The 27,097-nt window shown below is 38.0% G+C and overlaps 1 protein-coding gene across 2 annotated transcripts in view; it reads right to left on the bottom strand.

Moving 5' to 3' along the window:
- Positions 1-7,178: 7,178 nt before the first annotated feature.
- Positions 7,179-27,097, bottom strand: part of atg5 (ATG5 autophagy related 5 homolog (S. cerevisiae)) — a 47,721-nt gene continuing 27,802 nt past the window's right edge. For both annotated transcript variants that reach the window (XM_031756716.2, XM_031756715.2), the window contains exon 8: positions 7,179-8,970. In XM_031756716.2, the coding sequence (XP_031612576.1) occupies positions 8,834-8,970 (137 nt within the window). In that variant the 3' untranslated portion in view covers positions 7,179-8,833. The remainder of the gene's footprint in view (positions 8,971-27,097) is intronic.

The following is a 27,097-nucleotide window of genomic DNA, read 5'->3' as shown; positions in this document are numbered from 1 at the left end:
AGAGAAAATTGTAGGTTTCAAGAAAAACACTGGATAATTAAATAAAAATAACACCAACAGTTTTAACATTTTGAGAATGAGTTCAGCATTGTTCAATTTAAAAGCATTTAATGCTAAAATAAGGACACAGAAGCAGGAAAAATGTGAATGAAATAAAAGCTTTGATGGAAATGGTTTTCTTGAAAAACTTTTAATAGATATAAAATGCAACTTCATAGTTTAAAACTCTCTTAAAGGATACCTTAAAGGCTTGAGGACTGTCTGGATATTTTTATTAAAGTAGTTTTTGTGTTTTATCTGTTACAAGATATGTAACCGAGCATGGTTTGTAAACGTGAGCACACACTTATCGCCAACATATTTAATCTGGGTGCTTCTTCTTTCTATGTTCTCTTTTTTCTGTCTCATTTTTCGACCATCATACTCACATTTAAAGTGTTTAACTCGGCATGAATGTGCTGTTACAGCCTGTTGTCATTTACACTTGTCACATGTGTTCTCTGTCTCAGTCTGCGCTGCGTTACATGTTTGTGTGTGTGGCTTCGGATGAGGAACACACTCGTGACTTCCTCTTCATCACTAATCACTCTCATCTGCTGATCTGCTTGATCTCTGTTCTGCTGTCTGATATACAGCGGCCCCCTGAGACACTTACAAAACAGGCGAATGAGTGTGTGCGCACATGTGTGTGTGTGTACTGTGTCTATGTTTGTGACTAGTTTGAGTTGAGAAATACTTTCAAAGAGCTGTTTGAGGATTGAGACTTGGTTTTAGGTTTAAAGTTATATTTAGATGTTAGATGAAGAAGAGATTAAGGTATTAATTATCCTGCATGAGGCTTTCTTTCACAGGCTCCGGAGGATGATCCTGTGTAGGTTTTTGATGGCTGCTTGTAGTCAGAGTGCACTCTCACAACATACTTTTAGCTTGCGTTAAGGAACGCAACTTAAAAACTACTGAAATTTTACAGTATAGTTTCTCTCTGAGTAAGAAAGATTGTGATCTCTAAAAACCAAAACAAAATGAGACTATAGGGGATCGCGCAGCACTGGAGGGCATAGTTTGTGGTTTGAGTTGATGGTAAAAGTGTGTGTGTGTGCATGACAAAAAGTTGTTTCACGGAATCTGGTGGAAATCAGCTGTCCGGTAAAGTTTTGCCTATTTTTGGAACAAACAAATAATTGTTTCCAGTTGTTATGGAGATATTAACAAACTGGTGATGAAATCTCCCTGATACAAATCAGATTATGACTAAACAGTTGCCCGCTCGGTTGTTTAAACCTTATGATGCAATTTATGTTAGGAAATAAAGCACAAACAGGTTTAGCTTTTTTTTTTTTAATTGAACAAAATTAATTAAATGAACTAAATTCTGGATTCTGACCAAAAAGAAAAAAAGAAAAACTTACGCAGCTTTGACTTTTTAATTACCTTTTCACTGAAATCTTTAAACAGTCTTGGCAAACTAAGAAAAAAGTGGGATCATCATGTTTTCAGAGCCTGCTGACACACGCCTGACACACATTCATAAAAAAAGGCCTGTTGCAGCATTGTCACATATTGTGTTACCCACAATGTACAATGCGGTTCTTCTGTGTGCCTTCGGATGTTTTCACTGCTTTTAAAAGTATTTGCAGTTCTTTTGTCAAAGGAGCTTGCAAAGAAACTTGACTACGATGACCTGGATGACTGAGAACCTTCACGGACATTTTGCACTTCTTTTACATATATTTCATGTAGAAAACATTTGCACAAACAAAAACATCACAAAAATGGAGCCTCATCACTGCTTCATCAACACCGAGAGGTTGTACATTTTTCAGGGATAGCAACATAAAGATGTAGCTTAATTTTGTTCTCGTGATTAGAATGACATAACGTCTACAGTTTGAGCCAAATGTAACTCAAAGGAAAAATTGCAAGACTATCAGAAAACACCAGAGAGAAACAATAACAATAGAAGAAAACGAGTGCTGCTTGGATTATTTCCATGACAACCTGCCTCTTAGCTGCCTCGAAGGGTTGTCTGGAGATTTTCATTCATATAACTTGGCTATATGCTGACCTAGCAGTTTACACTGTTCCCTCACTGAGGGTTTCTGGTGTCAAGGGTAGTTTCTCCTGTCACTGTTCTCGACCAAAGCACAGGCTTTGGAATTGGTGCACGGTGGAAGGTCACCTGATGCTTAGGATGGTTTAAACACAGAAGGTGATATGAAATCAGTACTGATTAAATGCATGTGGTGCATAAACACATAGTGAGTGAAACATAATGCACTCAGTGCATTATGGAAGCCACCAGCTAGATCTATTGCAGCATAACTAAGGGAGGATTCAGGGTCACCTGATCCAGACCTAACTACAGGCCTGGACTGGTAATCTGGCATACCTGGCATTTTCCCAGTGGGCCGATGCACTTTTAGGTCAATCGGCTGGCCTGAAGGGCCGCTTCGCACCAGCCGTACAAGCACTGACAGCAGCCCATTCGCTCATTTTCATTATTGACACTGTATTGTCCGATCAAATCTCTTAAAGCGACAGGCCTCTACCTCCCCTGCTTTGCTGTGTGCAAAGTTTAAAAGGTTTAGTGTGGAAGAGGTGGCGAGAAGGTGCAGAAAAATGTGTCAAATTAACAACATGTCAGCTGTCGGTGCTGCTGGCACCAGCTGTGGAGAGGTCAGGAAGAGACGGAGGAAGAAGAAATTCACATAGTAAGAAAATAGATGAAGTGACATAATTTGGAAGGATTCAGGTCAAATGAATGGCTCCTTTGAGCCACTGCTAATAGCTAAAATGTAGCTTTTTAGAACTAACAGCTGTACCAACCTGATTAAAACATGTTCCAATATCTATAATCAAATAAAATTAAATATGTATATATTTATGTGTGTGTCTATATATATATATATATATATAGAAGGCCTCTTTATTTGCTAAAAACTACAGTGTGATTCTAGACAAAGCTTTCCAACTCTGATTCAGGGGAAAAAAAAAATCTCACACACCACACAGACAGCATCTCTGCTAACAATTTAGCTCATTCCATCCATACACTTCACCAAGCATCTCACTCCCCCTGCCTTGAATTTTATTTCCTACGGCTCCATCTTCTCACTGTATTGAGTATGGGGGTTGGATCGCAGCTTGGGAAATCCCATTAAAACGTCTGAGTCAGGGAGATGACAGAGTGAGACAGACTCCTCATCACAGCGTCTACGGCCACAGTGTGTGTACAGTATACAAACACACTAACACAAACACATGCAGTAATGCACACATTACCCCACGCCGAGCCCCGGGGTTTGAGTCAACACCATAAACCCACCGTCCCATCACACTTGGCGGCTGAGGAAGCCTGACGTGATGACATGATGTGTGACATCACTCACACAAAACACACACTTTGGATTAGCACACTGGCAGTGTGACAAAAGACAAGACTGTTTGTGTGTGTGTCAGAGGGAAAAATTCAAATGCATGTCTCAGAGCACAGACATACACACCTGTAGGGGGCTATAAATGATCTCTGTAATTATGTACACACATACACACAAACACACTGTACATTTCAATTACTTGGAAAAAATAAGAAAAAAACAGGACAAGCAGACACACACATATATATACACAAACACACACACAGTGACAGGGCAGCCCAAGGCCTGTCTGGACAGTTTAGTGGTCTCATTAGCAGTGGGTGGAATGCCAACAGATAATTAACCAGAAGAGATGAAGAGCGAGAGGGAGGGTGAGTGTCAGCAGTAAAACACATAAGAGAGAGATGTTCTTTATGAGGTGGATAAAGTAAAAAAGCCAGTGAAACACCAGAGGGGAGCAAAGATGACTCTGTCCTGTCTGATGTTTCAAACCCAAAAGACACAGAAGACACTTTCACTGGGCAGCACATCGCTCCAGTGCTATAAAGGCGCAGAGCACTATGGCTTCATTAATCCAGGTTTCAACGTGTCTGTTCTCACCATGTCTCAAAGAAGTCAGAAACTGAATTTGTATTCTTGGAAAAAAAATAAAGTTATCTTCAAAATCATGTATATTTAAAATAAAACTTCAAAAATGTCATTTTGTTGATTACCTTGGATAATCCAGACATGGAGTTTGATACCATTAAGTTATCTTTTGACAAGGACAAATGGGCCCTTCAAGGTATGTCTATGAGATGGCCAAACCCATGGCCACACTCTAAAGGTCAGTAACTCTTGTGTATTTTCATTTCTTTATTTGAACACAATAACACACTTTAGTTTTAATAAGTTTATTGGTTGATACATTTGTTCTACTTGTAAGCGTGCACATTTAGTTTACTTGTGTATGCATACCAGTTCATTACTTTGATTTTTGACTGCCCTTTATTCTTTTACTTCTTACCTGCCATCATCTCTGGGAGTTCTCAGACAAAAGGTGGTGGCCGAGTTTAAAGCCGTTAAATACAAAGAGGGATAATTGGACCGCACCACCAACTTTTTTCTGCTGAAGGGGGAGAATGTGTGTTTTCTTTAATTAAAAAACAAAGTATTTGTACTTAAATATTGAGTTTAGGGTTTACTAGTTTTGATTTTCTTCTTTGATCTTTATTCTATTAACAAACTAGACTGTACTGCATCATTTTTGTGGTTTATAATTGTGTTTTGTTTAGTTACCCCTCGTGTGTCGTAGTGGGCTGATCAGCCATTATATATACCCTTGTGTGTCATTTCATGTTTAGGTCAGTTATGTTTGTTTGGGCAGTCTTTGCCTGAGTTTAGTTTTGTTTCTTTGACCTCTTTTGAGCTCAAATGTATTACTTTTGTAAATATAATTTTGGGGTTAAGTAAATGGCAACCCCTTTTTTCTAGTAATTCCTCTGACTCCTGCTTTTTTGACTCGGTCCATCACAGTCTGTATATAACCTTTGAGCTGTTTTTGTGTTTAAATTGTTTTTTTGTTTTTAACTGGAAACAAACAGTAACAAAAAGAGCCAGTGTTTGTAGTGAAGCTGAGATATCATAGACACTATAAAAGATAGTTGAAAGGTGAAGCCAGCACATTGTTTGCCTTAAGCATTCATTTCTTTTAACAATAAGAAACTTATATAGCAAAAAAGACTTAAAAAATGCTTCATAGTTTGAATAAAATTCATTCAAATGTGAAGATGTCCCTACATGGAAATACTATTAGAATATGGCCCATAATAAAGGGGAAAAGATTAAGGGGACTCTAACTTATAAAAATGAATTTTCAGCAGTCATTTACTATAAATCACAGAATCAGCTGTCCTGATAGGCTGAGGAAGGCTGTTTGGCCAGTTTGGCTCCACGACCTCAAAAGCGCAGTCGCCTCTGCTTTTAAAATCAGAGCGTGCTACAGTTTGGAGACCTGGAAGATGTGTTATATATATGCAGAGGCCTGTCCATGTAGAGCTTTATATATAATAGGAGGATTTCACATTTGGTTTTAAAACATCAGGCTCATTACTATGAATGTCAAAATGTAGAATTATATGAAGTACAGTCAGCGTTTTCTTTCTGCAAATACATTCAGCGATTGTGGGAAAGCTCTTTCAATCTGACTTTTTCAATGTCTCACTATAACACTTGCATCTGCACAAATACACAAACTACAGAAACTCTTAGCTTAAATGAACTGAAATGCTTTCTGATTTCTTTGTTTCCTTTGTTTGGGGTTTTTTGAGCCACTGACTGGATGCTGAAACCTGAATTGCAAAGCAGGATTTTGGCCTTGGTGAGGTAACTTCAAGGTTAACCTTGGGTTTTCAGTGTTACGAAGGTGTTTCACTTCTCATTGGAGTACTGGTGAGTCATGCTGTAGATGTGACCTGATCGGGAGAAGGTTATGTCCCATATAAGAGAGGAACATGTAAAAAAAAAAAAAAAGAAAAGAAAAGAAAAAAAAGTCACCACCGGCTGACAAATCAATTCTCCGAAAAACAGTGTCACCGTTCTCGGAAGATCTCTTGGACCACAGTGCACGAACAGTGCACTTTCAGCTTGTTTTGTGTTTAACCTTTAATACTTTTCTAATATTATATAGTTTTATCTCCCTTTGTTGTTCTGCTGCCAGTGGACCCGTTTCTGATTGGTCATACTGTATCCTGCCAACACTACTTCCTTCACATGGCTGTACTCATGGATAGATTTTAGCTAACAGCAACCTTTGCTTGACCGCTTAGCCTGATTGGTAATTTGGTAAGTATAGCCAGAGAAAGGAAAGCTATCCTGGACATGAGGAACTTGTTTTGTGCGATCTCATTGCAAAAAAAAAAAAAAGAGTTCAAACAGTTTCACATGAACAGACAAACAACAAACAGAGAAGCTAAGTTTAATGCAGAGTTAAGAAGTTTGATAGGAAGTCGTAGTTTTTTGCTATTTTAACTTCCTTACTTGTATTCATAGTCGCTTGACTGTCTCACCACGCTGGCGGGCAAAACATTACTTTATCATGACGGCCTATAGTGGAAAATCAGTAGTGCTGCAGGAAAAAAGTGTTGGGTTTTTTACCACCTATCTCAAGCCAAGACTACATGGATAATCTACCCATGGAGGAAAAACGAAGATATGAAGAGAAACTACAAGTGTTGGGGACTTTTTCTGCCCCAGCAGGTTTATTCAAGTTCCTGTAAGTGGTGACGTCTCTCCCAGAGCTCCAGTTCAGCGACATCTATGTGAATCTTGTAGAGAATTGCTCACCTTACACTGTTGCCAGAGTGAAAGCTTTCAAAGTATGGAGAGCTGCATGTATTTTCAATCTGGATGAGTAAATAACGCCGCATGTATGAAGTGATAAACAAGAAAATTGTCACATATTATAACATAATGTTGTTTTATGAGGGTTGAGCAAGTATTTTTGCAATGCCATGTAAATCATTCCTACAGGTTCGCTGTGAAGAAACAGGGATTGATGCCATTTGTCCTGTAAGCCAAGCTAGTGGCATACTTTACTCTGTCGGCTGTAAATATATGTTGATTAGTTCATTTTGTCTAAGTTAAACTCGAAGCCGCTCAAAGGATCAATAGATTTTAAAGGTAAGCAGTACTATTCGTCCTCTGAGCGGGTGTGTCCCACTAGCTATGACATCACATGAAACCTACTTCCGTATACAGCCTTTAAATATGTATAGAAGATTTCAGTTTGATTTTAAATCAGTATGGATTAACAATGTCAGATTGATTTTTAATGGCAATTTATTTCACTGTGAACAGTAAAAATAACAATCAAAACAAACAAAAGAAAGTCAAGATGCCGATACGAGAGAGAAACATGGCAACATTTTACAAACTCATCTAGTCATTGCATTCCTCAGCTACTGCCATTATGCTGTAAAAGAAGTGCTGCCCACTATTGCCAATTCTCTTTGTGTCAACAAACAAAATTATTTAAAGCATATGTAGAACATGTAAAACCACCAATGCCCCCAACAGACTGCAGACTTAGTGCTAAGTACGCCTGCCGTCTCATTATCTCAGCTGAGTTCTTTAAATAAAACAAAACCAGATGCTCATTTAAGTTTGGCAGTGAAAAAAAAGACGCTCTTGCCAAATCTGACAAAAACAGACAGTAAAAACAGCTAAAGAGTGTTGTACTGATGGAAAGATATCAACACCTGCTATTGAAAACACATGTGGATTTTTTTTTTTTCCCATGAGTCTCTCAGTAAATGCTTTAGCCTCATTAGTAGCTACGTGATTTTTGAATGTTAACTCTGTGAAAATTCAACATCTCCATCTGTTTTTTTTACTAGTAAAAACAGGCTTTTACCATGCCACCATGTCATCTTTAGTTTATGGACATTTGGTTTTGAGAGTTGCAGATTCCCACCATCCACTGGGCGACAAACCTAAAAAATTAAAGACCTTAAAGTTGTGCAAAGGCAGTTTTTTTTTTTCTCTGCAAACAAACAAAACAAAAATGGAATTTCACCATTTTAAAATCAAAGCTACAATTTAATGCTAATCTCAGCAACAGTACAGACACACTTCTGATTGCTAAGTTGCTTTTGCAAATAACTCATAATTCGATGGAACTGTCAGCCCAAACCACATCCTGGGTATGCTGAGATCAGTGAAAGGAGTTAATGTATGTCAGTCACTGCTGCCAAACCTCCAAAATAGTTTATTCTCTTTTTATTCAAGCCCACTTTGTCAAATGAATCAGTATTTTTAACCAACAAAAAGGTTGTGATGTGAGCTTAAAGTGACTTCGTGTGCACACGTCCACACATTGATGAGAGGACAATAAGGATAAAGATGATAATGTGCAGTAAATAAGGCAACTTCAGCAGGATTTGATACACCGCACCCCAAACTGGAAACAACTCCATTTCCCTGTCTACAGAAAAGTTACCTACAAGACAAGGAGGAAGATGTGTGCCAGACTGGTGAAACAAAGGATCCGTTCACCTCCTCTTCTCCCATTGAGATGTTTGCTTGTTCAGAGAGGAGTGGAAGGAGAAGACGTGGGAAAAGAATAAAAAAGAACAGAAAAAAAAGAACGAGATCCTTTGCTCCTTCAACGCTTGCTTCTCCTTGTAGGAGAGGAGAAAGTTCTTTCCATTTTTAAACAAGTTTTTCAGGGGGAAAGAGGAGGAGCAGTAGTCATAATTTTAAGAGGATATAAATATATATAGACAAGCTGGAAAAGGGTTAGTAAATACCCCCTTTTTGCATCCTTGCATCCCTGCTCATCTTTATCGACAAGATTCTGACCTCCTTCTCATTAAAGAGTTCTGTTACGTTAAGGTTTCCACCAAAAGAAAACGCTGGTCAACTGGCTGGCCAGTGTCTTATCACAGTGACAGTACATTGCAGGAGGGGAAGTGGCCTCAATCACTTGGAGTGGGAACGACACAGATGTGCAGGAAGTTGTCAGGATGGCTAAGGTGTTCGCTGAGCCACTGCAGAGGCGTCTCCAGCAGCGGCTCGATGCCGTGGATCACCACCTGATAACGTTTCTGCTCACCTAGATGGAGCGAGAGGGGACAGTTAGTAAATACCATCAGTTATTTAAAGTACACATTTACAGTATGTTTTTTTCTGAGTGCTGGTTTTCTAATCTCAGTGTTTAATCTGCCGTTGTTCCTGTAACATACAATTACACTCCCAAAAGAATGCAAATTATTTCAATCACAATTACACAAATATTGAAAGATTTTTTTGACCAAAAAAAGAGAAAAACCAATACACAACACAGTGATAACTATTTAAGTTAACTGACAACGGACCAGTAGGTCTAAATTAAAAAGCGCATCCAAGCGAGTAAAATAGTTCATCAATCTGTAAAAACTATACAGGAAAACAGTTCAGAATAGCTTTTTTTCCCCCCAATGTGGCATTGCAGGTTAAGGGATTCAATATGAAGTACTTGCACATTTTTATCATGAAAGGATTCAGAGAATATGGAAAGATCACAGCATGCAAGCAACTAGGTCCCAGAAGAAATACTAAATAGATACGAAATAGTAAATAGATGTGATTCTTAAGCCTTGAGGATGCACTGAACAAAAAAATGACAGGTTTTTGTAAAGGAAACCACTGCGATGGCACAGGAACACTTCTGAAAGCCACAGTCAATGAAGTCAAACACCCATCAATGCTCTATCATGCAAATTAAACTAATATAACCGAGATCCAGAAACTCCTGAGTCATTAACATTAAGACAAACCGAAGTGTAAAGGTGTAAAGGTGTCTTGTTATGTGAGCAATGGAATCAAGAATGCCGCAGGGCAAAAAGCCAGTGCTGATGATGGTAAGCGGAAGCACCGGTGCACACAATGTGGGCAAGTTGCACATTTGTGGAGTCCCAATAATGCTTGACAGGTTTTGCTGGCATCCAGTCCAACATGTTTTTGCTTGTTAACAGCAAGAAAATGCTAAACCACTGTTTCCACACATCACACATCAACAGCATGGCTTACAGTAAAAGAGCCTGGCTGATAAACTGTCTGCAGTTTAACTCTGAACAAAACAGGTGCCGATATAAAACAAACGGAGGACATCCCAAAAGAATGGGAAAGTGCTGCATAAATTAATGAACAGGAGGAAAAAACAAAGGAAAAAAACATCATGTGACAAGGACAAGGAGAGAAAGAGATAAGAAAAAAATGAAATAACGTGAGAAAGTCAGAGCAGAGTAGAGAAAAGAAAAGACAAAGGTGTCAAAAAGAAACAAGATAAAAGACAAAAGACTAGGAAGCAATGCAGGAGAAGAGAGGAAAAGAGATGCTAACGTGAGGTGAGATAGACCACATCAGATAGTACAGTAATACCACTGGTGTGGTGGATGAGAGAGAGAGAAAGAGGAGAGAGAGAAAGAGAAGAGAGAAAGTATGAGTGGAAATGTGAGTGTGTGTTCAGTTATAAAGCAAAGTGGCAGTTTATTGTTTTTGTTAACCTGTCACAGGATTCGAATTTTAAACTTTCACTCTGACAGTGCGTGGTGAGTGAGAGTAAGCGTGCCTTTGGTAGTAAAAGAAAAGAAATAAGAAAAACTCCTGTAACTGCGGCAACGCCCATCCCTCAAAGGACCACGACTAAAAAAACGAACGTTATGAGAAACAACTTCCTCGACCTTTTGAACTTGCAGAGGTCAGACCATTCGTCAAGTGTACATTTCTAAAGATTAAATGACAACTTTTAATCTGTAAACTTCTCTAGTTTAACCAATGATCTCTTTATCAGCAGTGGCATGATGTCCTCTGAAGGAGCTCTGCCAAGTCTGAAGAAATGAGGTGTGAATTTGGAAAATTATTTCGTTTCAATATGGGAAATTAAGAATAAAACTCCTTTAGCAATTAAAAGCACTAGCTTTTTCCTTTCATCTAAACTACCTCAATGTCATAAAAGTAAAAAATGGCACAAAAATAAGAAAAGATAATCATGGTAACACAAGAGCAATGAACAGGAAACCACGCCAAGATGACTATCCTTATTACTACTTTAAGCTGTACTTAATACTAAGGCCTTAAGACTTAATACATTTTATATACTTTCCAACACTTTTTAAGACACCATTACATTTGTTTTAGCATATTTTAAAATGTTAAAAAGTTTAGGTTTCTGTATTTTTATAGATTTATGCAAGTACAGACTTATAAGCAGTGGTTGGATGCATGCATACACCAGCTCAGATCAGACTCATTTCAAGCCTCAGAAATATTTCTGAAGCCCAGAAATGTTTAGAAAAAAAAGCATGCACACATATTTTCTACCACTGAGCTTTAAATGATAATCTCTTATTAGAGTAAGAAACTGACCTCTAGCTTTATATAATAAATTAAAAAATCATTACATTTTTGTAATGTGCAGGGCAGTTTATATAAAGCACCTCAATTTGTGTTATGTGTTCATATTTTAATTTCATTAAAGTCATAAATATTCTGACTTCTCTGACAAATAATTCCTTCCTGATTGATATTCATGCTTCAAGACACACATTTTTGCAGTGAGCAGGCCAGAAGGTGAAAAAACTTTTGATTGGCCATAAAACAGAAACTATGTTTAACATGTCAATTAACATAAAAACAGTCACTGTTTTTTGGTCCAGTTCATCGTACAGGCAGAAATGACACTGCAGTTCTTTAAGTTTAGATTTGAAATTTTAAAGATGAACTTACTTTTGAGCATTTTACCATTTGTACTTTGCATTTGTCGTTGCGTGAGAAAGGCAGACAGTGATTGCCCTTTTCCTGTCTATCACTGTTGTCCTCACACACATACACACACACACACACGCACACACACCCACACACACACACACACACACACTGTTGTCCTCATTCAGTTCCACGTAATATCAGGAGGACGGTTAAGACAGAGCGTTAACTGCCGGTCTGAGAAGCAACTCCACCCCACACCTGCTGACTGACTGGCAAACAGAAACATGCAATAAGTTAAAATGAAAAAGCAATGCAAGTTCTCAGCAAAGGTTTGCTTCTGAAGATGGAGGCTGTGCACATTTAGGCCAGACCTGTGAGCTGCCTCTACTGGTGACAGCTGGAATTTAAATTTAAAAGCTCTTTAATTGCTTTTATGTAATCCAGTATTGGTACTAGTCTTTAAAACAAACCAGAATTGTTTAATCATCATAGCTAAAGTGCTATTTTAGAGTAACGGTTCAAAAGATTACCCCAGCAGATGATTTTTAAAAAAAAATTAGGAGTGGATTGGCCTCTGCATGCTTATTTTTTTTAACTGATGCTATGTGCATGCAGGAAGTCTGGTGAATACAGGTTGTACATGTATAAGCATCTAAACAGGACTTTATTTTACAGAAATAAAACTTTATTTTAAAAGTGTGTTTGTTTTAAACCTCTGAGCACCTAGAAATGCATCAGAGAAAAGTACAAACCATGTAGATGTGAGAAGAAAAAAACAAGTTGGTAAAATTAAAACTAAAAAAACATTACTAATTGTATCTGAACAGTGATAACATATTTTGTTGAATTTTTAATTTATTTATGATTTTTCACCATTCACTTCCAGTACAGCTGTTGGTGGAATTAAATTAATTAATGAAATAAATTAATTAATTCATTAATTAAATAAATTATCTCACAGTAGCATTATTAATGCATTTCAATAATAATAATAAAAAATGTTTGAAGAGTCAAGAAGTGCGAAATGAAAAGGATGTGTTGTTTGCACTTCTGGTTAACTGTGCTCAAACCACTTAGCCACAATCTGAAAAAGAAAGAGGATAAGAAAACAGAAGTTTTTGTTCTTTTCTTTCTTTTTTTAATGTGATTTCTTCTTTGATGATGGGATTTGTAGAGTCCATACTCTGAACAAAATCATCTTTGGGTGGAGGTCCATTACTTACTGATGAGCTGTTCAGGAAAAAAGAACTGAACTGAAATGTGTTACATGGAATTTCAAAAGGGGAAAAAATGTTACAAAAAAAAAAAAATATATAGTGAATGTACAAGCGTGCAACTAAGAAAGGGCAGCTTTCGATTTAAACTTTACGCAAAATCCTTTTAGTAAGGTCCTATTAAGGTCCTACAATGCACAATCCTCTCTGTAGTGTCCTCTATGAGCAGGAAAATCTTTAATGTGTTAAAATATAAACCAAAAAAAACAATGAACCTGTGAAAATTGTCCGAGGCTGAAACTGATCATTCTGAATCTGCATTCATTTGTACTGTGAACAGTGAAACAAAGTACATAATTGGGACACCGTGTTAGGGGGGTGGGGGGCAATGATTAATAAACTATTTGGCAATAATGTCTCGAAAAAATTCATGAGAAAAAGTGCAATTTAGTTCAAAAGCACAGAAAGTAAAAGGTGAGATGCTGCTTAAGTGACAGCAATAGTGAAAACACACTTTCCCTGGTTCACTCATTCAATCGCGCTCTCTCTGCTTTACACGCACTCACAGACACAGACACACACACGCCTACATACACACACACACACACACACACACAACGCGTTTCTGGGTGGTATTTCATAACCATCACTAACCTTTACCCCTTGCCTGGCAACAGAAAGGCTGATGGGGGCGGAGGAGGCGTATTATCACAGTATCACTATGAGAAATCGGGGAAATTTGCAAAGGGCCACACCCCCCAAAAACTCTCACACATCCATACACTACTCAAACACATAAATATTACTTTAGATCATCACTTTAACCACCTGCACCCAAATTAGTCAGACGAATGTGTGCAGTGTCACGCTAAACCCACACAAATTCATACAGTATTTGGGAAACACATGAGAAAAAAAGCAGGAAAAGGCAAACTGTATTGCCAGTAAGGTCAGCCTGGGTTGATGACTTTGTCTGCAACAAACACATCAAACATCTGCACCACTGGAACAGCTGACACATGTTAAGCCAAAAAAAATTGACACAGTTAATTAAAACAAGCTTTTTTCCTTTGACCCACAGAAACATCTCATATTCGTATGTTACATGAGAAGGAAATGGAGAAATAGAGAGAGCGCATATGTAACCCACTTAATCCTTAACTTTCTAATATGACTTAAGGTCAGCAAAATACAGCAAAGGACTCTCAAATGAACTGAACTTTGTAGGGTGCTAAAATAGCCTTTAGCCACCAGGACATTTTTAAAGCAAGTAAAATTCCCTTTTCCCCCTAACAATCGTGCTCATCAAGTTCATTTTATTATGTGCATGAAGTACTACTTATCCTCACAAGACCATTGCAGTTGTTTGGAGGCAGGCTGCCTCTCACCAGCCAACCCGTGTAATCTCCTTGTGATCAATATGTGGCCGTAGCAGTATGAGCGACCTCTGGGTGACCGGCTGGTCAACATAATTAATTACAATCAGTTGCCAAAAGCAAAAAAAAATTCAATGCAATCACTGGACAACCACTGATGTTGTTGTTATTTTTTTTTAAACTACTCACCAGGAGGTTGCCATCCTATTTTTAATCTAGTGTGACAGAGCCATAAGAAAGCATTTAGTGACTCAGATGATGCCATAAGGATTATGGAATGGACCATAATTAATAAAGAGCTCTTTAAAACCCAAGTTAAATGCCACAATCATCTTTTTTTCAACCAGTATGCACTTTTTACACATTTATAACCAGTGTAGAAAAACTAGTCTATCATGCATGTTTTTAGATTTGGAGAGGAAATCGGAGTACTCGGAGGAAACCCACGCAGGCACACGGAAAACATGTGAACTCCAAACAGAAAGGCGCCAGCCGACCAGGAGTTTCAAACCCAGAGGCTTCTCGCTGTGAGGCGCTAGTAGTAAACCACTGAAAAAAACATGGGTATTTACCAGGAAAGTATATCAAACGGAGGTGTTATGAAAGACACACAATGTGAACTCTGAACTAGAGCGGGGAAGAAAAATGAGTTTCTAAGATAGGCTGACACATTTTTACAGTTTATATTATTACAGCTTGATAATGTATTATCATATTCTTTTTCTGAGAGCCGTGCCAGCGTCTGTATGCCTCTTCTCGTACTACCCTGTCTGACTCACACCCCGCCCCCGCACACCCTCTCAATCTCAAGGTTGCTCTCAAAGTTCCCTTGCAACACAAAGGAGCACAGCACAGGTATAGTGATAAATAATATTTGAATATTGAAATTGGAATTTAAGTTGATGTTAAAAATGCATGTGTGCCAATATGGATGCATACATAGTTTTACATAAGTTTTGCATAGTTTGTTGATTTGTAGAAACATGCAACTCCATTTACCTCGCAGAAAATTGAGTTGCTGGTTACCACTGTGAGGCCGTGGCATTTTAGCATGTTAGTTTGGTTCCTGCTTAACATTTTGAAACACCACAGTAAGACACACAAGCTAGGAAAATGAAGTCGTGGTAAATGAAGTCGTGGTAAAACCAGCAACTCATGAGCTCTCTCTCATGAGAGCAAGACCAAGTTACTTGTCATGAACTGCTGAGTGAAGCAAAAGGTGAAATGAGTTTATTTGTGAGGTAAAGACCATTAAAAAGGGTAAGAAAGATTTGTCCACAATGTTTGACTATCTTGTTAGCAAGAAATCCCTTCAAACTGAGGTTAAATGACCCATGAGCAAGCATTCTGGCAGTGACGCAAACAACAACACTAACCTGTTTTTTAATGCCAAGAAAAAAGGTGGTTACATTCAAGGTGGAGAGTTTGATTCCCCCTCAAGCAACCAGAAGTACAGGTATAAACGTGACAAGATGTGTCACGTATAGAAAAAAAACAATGCTGAGGAATATTGTACAGGAATAGAGATTCAGAAGTGGTGTTTCCCCGATTTGACTAATACAGTTCTGTGAATCACTCGTGTGACAGCTCTGACCATTAACACCGGGAAACGCTCTTTTTGAAGCCAGCTGACAAGAGTTAACACGCAGATCCAGTCATCAATATCCATCAGCTCTACGGCTAAGTAATAAATCACCTGATATTTTTTTTTTCTGTCATCAGGACTTTAAATTGTATAATTAAACTACATTACTATACTGTAGTGTGCAATTCCAGCTTCCGGTTATCATAAATACTTTTTACAGATAACAAGACAACAATCTATTACTTCAGTATTTTTGGAAAACCAAAAATTAAGTTAAATGACAGGAAAAACTTCAGGCACTCAGGAATTCATTGCAAAAGCATACCACACCCCTGAACATGTTTTGTCCAAAGGAAAAAAAAAATCCAAGAAACGTAATCAGTGATGATTGTAAATATCTTTAAATCTCTGTAGTGGAAGTTGCTTAATGGAAGATTTTCCATGTCCAGAAATCATGACCACACCTGCTAAAAAGACCAAACAGAGAGCTTATGGTTTAATAGTAAGTACTCAGTTGGCTCACTCCAAATCCAAATCAATTCATTATTAATAACTCGTATACACAGCAAATAAACATTATCTATATGAAAAGAAAAAAAAGAGAGAGTAATTTGTTTGCTGACAAACACACACACACACCCTGTGGTTGAGTAGTACCCAACTGCTGGCCAAGGGAACATGCTTTGTCAACCAAGCGCAGCCAAACACTATTTAGAAAGACCACAATGCTGCAGTCTCCTCACAGCAAACAGCCCCTGACTGCATGACTGGCAGCTGGTCAGACTTTCTGGCTGACAGAATGAATTACTAATGACTAACTGGTGGATAAAAATGACTACCTAGCTACTGAATGAAAGCTGGGGAGTCCAACTCTCCACATGGAAACACTTTCTGTGAATATTACGGAAATCTTACTGATGTACTGAAGTATGCATGCAGGAATTTTGTCTCACAATTTACAGTACATATAAATACAATAACTGAAAAATGCATTGAAAGTCACCACACAAAGATTGCTGTGTGACTATTTAAAGAAGGTTCAGTATACTGCACGCTCATGGACACTTTATTAGGTATACCTGTGTCAAAAAGCCTTGTTCATGTCAGAGGTCAGAGGCCCATCTGCTTTGGGCAGTGCTCATTGCATTGAACCAGCACTTTGCATACAATGGTACCACTACTACTACACTTGCTTAACAAGTTTACCTAATCAATCCTCGAAAAAGAAAACACAAATCCTTTGGGGGTGACATAAGGTGAACACCACAGCATTGCTGACCACAATGTACCCATGATCTGATGGCTGCTTCCAGCAAGATGACACACGATGTCACAAAGGTCAAATAATGTCAAACTGGTTTCTTGAACATGATTATTAAAATGTCTTCCACAGTCACCAGATTTTAATCCAATAGAGCATCTTTGTGATGTGGGGGAACGGGAGATTCACGTCATAGATGTGTCACCAATAAATCTGCAGCAACTGTGTGATGTCAACATTATGAAAAAAAACTCAAAAAAATTTTCAAAGCACCTTACCGAATGCACGCCACGACGCACTAGGGCAGTTATAAGGACAAAAGGGTGTCCAAACCTGTACTAGCAAGGTGTACCTAATAAAGTGGCCTCTGAATATATGTTTGAAGAAAAGAAATCATGTAATGTTACTGTCTGGCACATTTTAATATACCGTTAATAATTTGTTATTCGTGTCATATATGTTGTGTCATTTTCACAGTTTGGAAGATTCAAAGATTCATGTATATTCTGAAAATAGGATAGTAATTAAAAGCAAAGGTGTACGCAAATAAAATGACCTAATGTTCTGATGAAAGCTGCAAGGCTGAACTATTAACATGTCTGTGGACATGGCCAAAATAAATTGGGTGAAACTGATTTTCATTAGGTTTTGCGAAGATGCTATCCATTTTCTTTTTAGGTATTCAACATTGTACTTATATGATTTGGGTTTAGCACCACAGATAGTATATAAAATTTACAATATGTAGAAACATATTGCCTAAAACATTTTATTGGATCTTACCGTGAACTTTTGATTTAGCAAATTATTTCTTTAAACTATAATTCTAACATCTTTTAACTTCTGCTCAGCCATATGGGTCTATAAAGCCCCTTTACATAATAATAATAGAAGTAAAAGTAGTATTTTAGATAATGACCCTGAACGCTAGAGTTTCAATTTCTTTTTTCTACAAAACCACTGACCTTTGATAAAAGCTATGGTTTTCAAATGTTAACCGTCAACCTGCAGCAGCGCAAGAACTGTGATGAGAAAAAAGTGAAATAATATATCTTAATCATAAGTGTCTTGATAGAAATTAATCATCTTTACCACACATTGAGCTTTTGAAAACACTGTGCCAGAGACACATTTGAGTCAGAAACAAAAACACTTCATCCACATTATTTTTTGTGGACCGAGTTTTTATTTGTTTAATGTACAGAAAATACAAACTTAATTTTAGCCCATACAAGTAAAACTGACTTGACTTTTAAATTAATGCAACCTCAGCATAACATAAACTGATCATTTATCTAAATGACCAGTTTATGTAATGTCGCCAACATTACAAAAGTTTTAGGACATTTTGATTACCACTTTAAATATAAAACAACCACAAACTTGTGGTCGCATTAAACATTATCTCTGTTTAAAATCTGCAACAAGGTGGTTGAGTTTATTAACGTCACTGTATTGTGATTACTGCAGTGAAAATACAATAAAAATATCACTATCCTAAATGATGTCCCATTATACATAGTTTATAACTTCTTTGACATATCAAATTAAATGTGATTGTATATAAATAAAAAAATACACTGAGAAATATCCATTTAGAATAAGTTACTGTGATCCTATCTCAAGGAGTTTAGTGCCGTGGTTTTGCAAAAGAAACCCGTCCCTACCGAGTTTACATTTTTGTTAAACGTATCACTCATGAAAGTTCAGTGTCAGTGACCTGAAGTGGCTACTTTTACTTATGGTGGTAGTGTTGCTGGTCTGCAGCATTCAGATGTATATTAACACAATGGAAAGACATGGTCTTAGAGAAGCAATTGTTGCTGTCCATCAATCTGGTTATAACAGATCACACAATTTGAAGTTTGTTACCCTACAGTGAAAAAGTCCCACGAAATTGGTTTTGTTCATCTGGACGCAGCATTTTCAGTGAGAGGAACGCTGTATCACACTTCTAAGTGACTTCCTCAGTCTCAGCTGACAGCAGGTTTCCCCAATGCTATACACGGTACAGTTGCACAACAACTGAAACTAGTGCCGTTACCTAACAATGAGCCATGAGCTCAGTTTCATGATCATCAATATGCAGATTCTCATGATCATTGTTGAATGACCATGAGAATTCACTGTTAAGCAATGCTGCTAGTTTTAAATGTTAAGCAACCATGCCATTTACAAGGCTGGGGAAAGCTGCAGTCAGCTGACACTAATGAAGTCACTTGAATGAGTGATGAAACATTTCCCTTACTGATAACACTGTTTCCAGATGAACCAAATTGACTTTCTAGGATTTTCTGACCTTGGTCATTTAGCAGAAATCAAGATATAAAGTGAGAAAGATCAAAGAGAACTTTCCAAAAAAACAAAAAAAACAAAAAAAAAACAAGAGAGAGCTACATTTCAGACTTTAGAGGCCTCAGTTAACATGTTAAATCCTATAATTCATGAGAGTAAAATCATGACAAGGAATGAACAAGTGTGGCTTATTTGGCAGCATTGCCAGGGGAATGCCCCACAGGACCTGCGCACCTTGCAGTCATTGAGTAAACCATGGACTCTTCTGTATACCAAAGAATCCTTGGGTCAAATGTGGGGCCATCTACAACTAACACTTGCCAAAAATCATGCAGCAGAAAAAAAAAATAATCCAAAGCATACCAATAAATATACATAATAACCGAAAAAATAAAGAATTAATATGTCGTAATAGTCTGAACTCCAGACCTCAGCTGGATTGAAATTATGGCTGGGTTTCGTCACCGATTTCTATAATCGATTTGATTCCGATTCACAAGGGCCCCAATTCGATTCGATTCAATTTTGACTCAAACAGAAATATTATAATTCTGATCATTTATCAGTACATATGCATATTTTTATATCAATGTATAAAAACAAAGCTGACACTTGTGAGACTTCATCAGAGGTGTGAGCATCACAGCAGATGCCTTTGTGTCAAAGTAACTGAGAATAAAACACAGAAAAACATGAAGGAGATTTTCTGGTCTGGCTTTTTATAGCACATAACTGTGTAAAAAATATTCTGCAGTAGATCAAAAACGGAAGAAAACCATGAATCAACATGTGAACATTACCTGGTGCTGCTGAAGTGAAGCAGGGCAAAGTTACAAAGCTAAGCATTTTGCAAATTGGGATAATTTGTAAAAGTTTACATTTCTACGAAAGTGTGATTTTATTATGGTGGAAGCAAAACAGCAAAAGTATGAGGAAATTAATGACAATGTTTATCAAATGTGAAGCGTAGTTTTGATCTGCAGCTGGTTCACTGACTTTTGGTCAGAGAGTGACAAAACCTCTAGCATCAGAATCGGCTTTCAGCCCCAAAGGCGTGTCTGTGTACGTGCTGTCGGGTGAACGAGCCGTGCTTTGTGTTTACGTCTTTGTGTGGAATCCATTTGCCTGCTCTCATTTGCTGTTTTAGCTGTTTGGTGGTTGTTGAAATAGTTTTGTGAGCTTTAACCTGAGATTCTGGGGTTTCTGGGAAAATACATTTAGATTTAAAAATCGATTCAGGATTTAATGAATCGACATCGCTTTATTCAAGCTAAAATTTATTTGAATCGGAAAATCTATTTTAATTAAAATGCTGATGCAGGACCTCAAGAGAGCAGTGCTTATTGCCCGATCATATTGTCCACAATATTAAAAGCATTCATTTTTACGTGATGTAAAAATGTGGCACGGTGTGGGACGAAGAGATTTCGCAGGTCTTTCCTCCCCACTGCTGTCAGACTCCACAATAAAGACTTTAACTGATCAAACACACACATCCACAAATGTGCAATAATACTAATGTGCAATTATCTTTTCTGGCATTGTTGTATTTTTACTCAATTGTATATAGCATTTGTACTCTATTTTTATCTCATTGTATATTTTATTCTATTTTATTCTACTGTATATAGTATTTTATTTTATTCTATTCTGTACAGTTGTGTACTGTATTTATTCTTATTTTATTTTATTCTAATTTTTGCTTCATAACTTTTGCACTGTCCACTTCCTGCTGTGACAAAACAAATTTCCCACGTGTGGGACTAATAAAGGTTATCTTATCTTATCTTATCTTATCTTATCTTATCTTAAAAGTGTTAACAATTTAAGTAAAGTTATCAGTGATATAATGATGCTGTGTATCTAGTTTTGCTTGCGCACAAACAACAAGACAAAACCAGACATGTTTGAGAATGAAAGCGATGTGTCAGCCTGTGATGATTGTTAATTAGAAGTGAGCTTCTTGAACTTCTGACAAAGCACAATACTCTGAAAGATATGCAAAGAAAGTGTTGCCACTACAGGTGTAAACAACAAATTAGTTTCACCAGATGAGGCAAAGACTCAACATCGAGTACAACCAGATTATAAGGCAGGAGTATGGTATCATATTTATGTCAATAATTCCATAGAAGAGACGCTAGAAGCTGGTGATGTGCGGCCCAAATGTAAGCAAATGACTCAACAGACCATTGCTGGAGAGCTCACGAATTATCACTTCATATGACAGTAAGAACAAACTGTGGCTGGAAATTAATCACGAAATTACACGGTAGAAAAGCAGCTGATTAAAGAGCTCAATTCAAGTTACAACATCCCAGTTTCAATTTTATTATGTGGCAAATTACTCATTCAAACCTGAATGCATGACAGGTTTGCTAAAAGAAAAAAAAGTGCAACTCTTGCATCATTTACTGCTAATACATTTGAAGGCCAGCAGGACCGAATTTTATAATTTCAATGTGATAACAGTACGCAAGTCAGCGTGCAAGAGTTGTTGTTGTTGTTGTTTTGTGTTTTTAATTATGAAAATACTACACAGGCTGTTAAAACTAAAGTGTTATTTTATAGTTTTACACTTGAAGTTGCAGTGTCTATTGCACCATAATGCTGCTGCTGCTGCTGGTGGCACCTTGTGGTAAAAAATTCACACTTTGCATTGCGTCATCATTGACAGTAAAACTGGAAAAGATGGGTGGAAATTGCCGTTCACTTTACGAGCTGAAAAAACCCAATAAAACACTGTTCACTGTTTTTTTCCCCCCCCCTATAGAGGTCAGCTATTTTGGATGTGTAATAATCCTTAAACATAGTGAAAAACCTACTAAACATTATGTAAATGAGATAAACTATGGCAACCATGAGTAAACAAACAAGTGTATATATTGTTTCAGAGAAAGTAAAACACATTAATGACTGGCATCCTCCTCGTTATGTGGGAGGGGTGAAGATGGATGTTAACTTTCACCCTCTGAGTCTGTTTACCCATGCTGTGAAGCGTAACCCTGACATCCTCACTGTCGTAATGTCACACAATTTATATCATTATATTATCAACAACGCCTTACATTTTATTGAACAAGATGTGAAGCCCCACAAAAATGTGAATGCTTATCAATATTTTGTGTGAAGATGGGCAACAAACCCCAGTCACTGGACTCTGCCTGGAATGTAGTTACTGAATCAAGTGGACCCCGGTCACTGCTTGGGTATTTGCCTGATTTTTATTCCATTTTGATATTGATACATCTGTGCATTCTCCCTTAAACTGTCAACATAGCTCATTTGTGATTAAAAACAAATATACTGAGGTAAATTGTTTAAGATATCCATAATTTTCTGTCAGTGAGCGCTGCTGTTAGCTTACCCGTGTTAGCCGTGAATAGTTTGCCCCTATTCACAGCTAACACGGGAACTTTTTTTGACGTGGATCTATCATGGGCAGACTTGCACTTAACAAATAAACTATCATGTGATATGAGAATTTAATCAAACTGCTGATCAAAGGGAAAGTAGTTAAAAGTTTTAAGATGCTAGACTCTAATGCTAGCTGACATGACGTTAGCTTGTAGCGTTACATTGTTGATTAGCTATCTCTTGTCAGCTGTCCAAAGACGAGAGGGTCGCATGACTGATCTGCTGACGATGACTTATTGTGATAATATCAAAATTAAATTAAGTATGTTCATGTAGGATTTCTTATGTTAGAACCCCAACTTCAGTTCATGAGTGAGACTGAAACAGAAAAGTGATTAAAAAACCCCTCTTTCTGTCCTGGATGCAGAATATAGGGAGATTGTGAGGCAGAAAAAAAGAAGTAATCATAATTTCTATGTAAACTTTATGAGTGACAGGATGTGATCGCTACCACTTATCACATCCAATATGGTGCCCATGACATCACGTCCAAAACGTCCATATTGTCAGAAATACTATTATCAATTTCATTTAAATATAGTGCTGTAATTTTGAGGCTATATTACTATATAATATATAATGAGGCTATATAACTTCACATTATGTCAAGTTATTACTGCTAAAAGTGGTTTTACAAGTAACTGAATCATGGTGTGTGCCTATTTTCTTCCACAAAGTGCTTGTGCATTTTGTCTTGAGTTTTTAAATTAAATAAATAATTACAAGAAGCAATATTTTGTTTGTGTTTTTCATCTGAGCTATATGTCTTTTTCCACACCTTGTAAAGACTAGATAAAAACAGTCTGAAAGGATTAGGCGAACAAAAACTGAGTCTCAACAATGCAAAATGAATGATATAGATCTATACAGGGGGTAAAAATAGCAGCATTGTGTGCTGAAAATTTGCTCTGAAAATTCAGATTGAAACATTTATAATAATAGAGTATTTTGTTAGACCTCTTATTCATAAATGTGTATTTAAGACTCTTTAGGGATGTGGAAAAACCTTGTACATGAGAAAATCTTAACATCACCAATCCTACCAGCACTAGCAGTGCATTCATGTTTCCATTTGCTTTAAGGTGTACAAGACAATCGAAATTTTTATCAAAACATTCACAGGCATCGCAGTCTTTTACAGTAAAGCTGTACGGATAGAATTAGAAAGCAGAAGATCTCAGCTGACCACATTTTAATCAACAATAGAAAGAGTCATCAAGCAGGCTTTCGAGCCATTCTGAATTCCCCTGTCTGGTGTGCATCTCAGACACCCCCGCACATGAACCATAACCCACTATATCTGCTGTATCAAAACAGCCACTGAAACCTACACTTCCCCTCGAGCCTCCGAACCAAGCCGAACCGTATGGGGAAGCCTGCCAATAGTGAGTGGGCTGTACCACATATGTTACTGAAATGGGTGAACGTGGGAGGAGGAAAGAGGGTGCGCTGAGAGATCACTGTGTGGATTTGTCACTCAAATAAGAGGGGGGTTGGTCAGGGTGGGGCTGTGGGGGCTATGATGAGGTAGGGGTTTTCCTACGATTATTCATGGACAATAATCAATGCAAGGGTTTTTCATGATTGTGCTCGCCTCCGATAAAAAACCTGCAACTTCGCTTACAAGAACTGTCTGTCAAACGCATGTCATGTGTGGGCAGTGTCACCCTTCAGGCTGTGATTTCTGCGGCAAACCTAAGCTAAATTCCTAACAAAAGCTTGCTCAGTAACACACCTGGTACCAAAAAAAGAAAAAAAAAACCTAAATAGATGAGACAGCTTCAACACACGTCAGTGTTGACCGCTGCTTACAGGAAAATGTTACTTTGGGTTCGTTTCCCGCAGCGTGGAGGGAACGAAAGCCTAACGGCAAATCAGGCTTTTCGGCCACCACAGAGAATGATTTGGGAATCCCCTTTTTGTATGTCTTAATTCAAGCCACCTCCATTTGTTTGCTACAACTGGTTTCTGGATCCTAGCAGGGTCAGCACCAATCCTCTCTCAGACATAACAGAGGAGGAGTTTGTTTGAAAAACCCTTGTTATTTGATGTTTGAAAGATCACACAGATGTAGAGCACCCCAGATTTTCTTTTTGTTCGAGTGCCGGCATAAAAAGAGAAAAGTTCTCTGAACTCTTCAAGAATAGTACCAGCAAACCCCCTCCCCCCAAACATCACCACCCCACCCAGTCGCTGAACACAAGTCCCGGTCTCACTAATCCAAACATGCCGCCATAATCCCTGGCTATCACCCAACTCATCTAGCAGCCAAGGAAGACGTGGAAACCAAACAAACGACAAGAGACAAAAGGCCACTTTCACCTTGATCAAGAAGGCAGGCTGGCGGACTGCTCTGGGAGGGAGGAGAGCAAAGAAAAGCAGATTTAACGTCAAAGACATGAAAGACATCGAAAGCAGACAGGGAAGATGAAGACTACACCTGAGATAGAGATAGATGATCAAAGAGGAAAAAGGAGCCTTAGATCAGGAAAACCATACAGACAGAAAAACAAAAAGCAAAGAAGAAAAAGAAAGTTTATCTGCCACTACTTCCATTCTTCCAACAGTCACACATTTTTTTAAGCAAACCTTAAAATACAGCAATGATTACAATGCATATAAAATGAATTTCTAACAACTTTCTTAAACTGTGACGGAAACTATGACAGCTGTTACAGTGCAGTACAGAGATGCCGGGTCTTGGCTGGATTTCACTGAAACCAAAGACAATGTACTTGGCGAGTTTCAAGCCTCTAAAGGCTGTGAAACTATCCATCCATCCATCCATTCGCTTCCGCTTCTCCTTTTCAGGGTCGCGGGGGGCGCTGGAGCCTATCCCAGCTGTCATGGGGCGAGAGGCGGGGTACACCCTGGACAGGTCGCCAGTCTGTCGCAGGGCCAACACACAAGGACAGACAACCATTCACACTCACATTCGCTCGCACATTCACACCTAGTGGCAATTTGGTTTATCCAATTAACCTATCCCCACAAGTTGCATGTCTTTGGACGGTGGGAGGAAGCCGGAGTACCCGGAGAGAACCCACGCAAACACGGGGAGAACATGCAAACTCCACACAGAAAGACCCCGGCCTGATGTTGGAATTGAACTCAGGACCTTCTTGCTGTGCGGCAACAGTGCTAACCACCGTGCCACCGTGCTGCCGGCTGTGAAACTATGAGAGCACAAAAGACAAGCACTGTACAAGGACAGATTATGATTTTTGAATTACTTTTTTTTTCACTTAAAGCTTTAGTTATTAATAGGTCAGGAGAATTTCTTGGTAATCCAGACACTCTGTTAGACAAAAGGAGCTACCTTACAGCCACACTACAACACTATACAATCTTAAAACTCTAAGAACTCATGCAACTCCTGATTTTGGCCGCTCGCTGACTTTAGGGGTTGTTGCAGCAGATCCTCTGTATCCATAGCAGCCTGTCCCTAGCATGCTCCACCAACTAACATGTTCTCCTTCACTGGCTCTCTGCATCAAAAAATCTTCTCTGTGGCATTTTTCTTTTCCTAATGCCTGGCAGCTCTATGTGCAGCATCCTTTACCTAATATATCCATCCATCCATCCTCTATACAAGTTCAAACAATCTCATTCCTGCCTCTCTTACTTTGTCTCCAAACTGCTCCACTTATGCTGTTCCTCTGATATAGTGATTTCAATTCCTGTCCATGCTGGGCGCTCCAAACAATATATTTTACCATACTGCTGCTAAGGCCCCAACACCATATTTTTGGCTCTGGAACCTAAAGTTAATGGCTATGCTCTTTCGCAGTTAGGGAGCTACCTCCCTATCTCCAGTATTTACTTACTTTTAAGTCCACATTTGGGCTTAACCAACTCTTGAAGGAAATATCTTGTGCTTACTGATAAGTGGGTAATGTACAATGGATGTTAAAGGCTTTGTTCAACTGGGCTTTGAGGCTATAGAGGGGTGAGGATAAACCAAAACAGTGAAGAAGGTGGCATCATACTCTAAACCCTTAGCACAATTTTTTGTCCATATATACTAAAAAGTACTACTCTGTTGTTTTATTTGAATTATTTTTGTGTACACTAGCTGCAAAAGATGTGTTTTGAGTGCTGCGTTATTTGTTGTATAGAATTGGGAAAAACATAACAAAGCTAACATTACTTTGATGCAAGCAAATCTTGCAGTGGCTTGGTGCCCAAATAACACTAATTACATACTTTAGGAGATTTAAAATATGATGATAATCAAGCATTTTTGTACTATTGTGTATTTAGTCCAGTTTATTTTCTTAAAAAAGGGTGCATTTAGGATATGATATGACCAAAATCTCATATCCCGATATAAGACATTTATC

Source organism: Oreochromis aureus, linkage group 11 (assembly GCF_013358895.1).
Source record: "Oreochromis aureus strain Israel breed Guangdong linkage group 11, ZZ_aureus, whole genome shotgun sequence".
NCBI lineage: Eukaryota > Metazoa > Chordata > Actinopteri > Cichliformes > Cichlidae > Oreochromis > Oreochromis aureus.
Note: the sequence above shows the minus strand (reverse complement) of the source record. Positions and strands in the feature narration are given on the sequence as shown.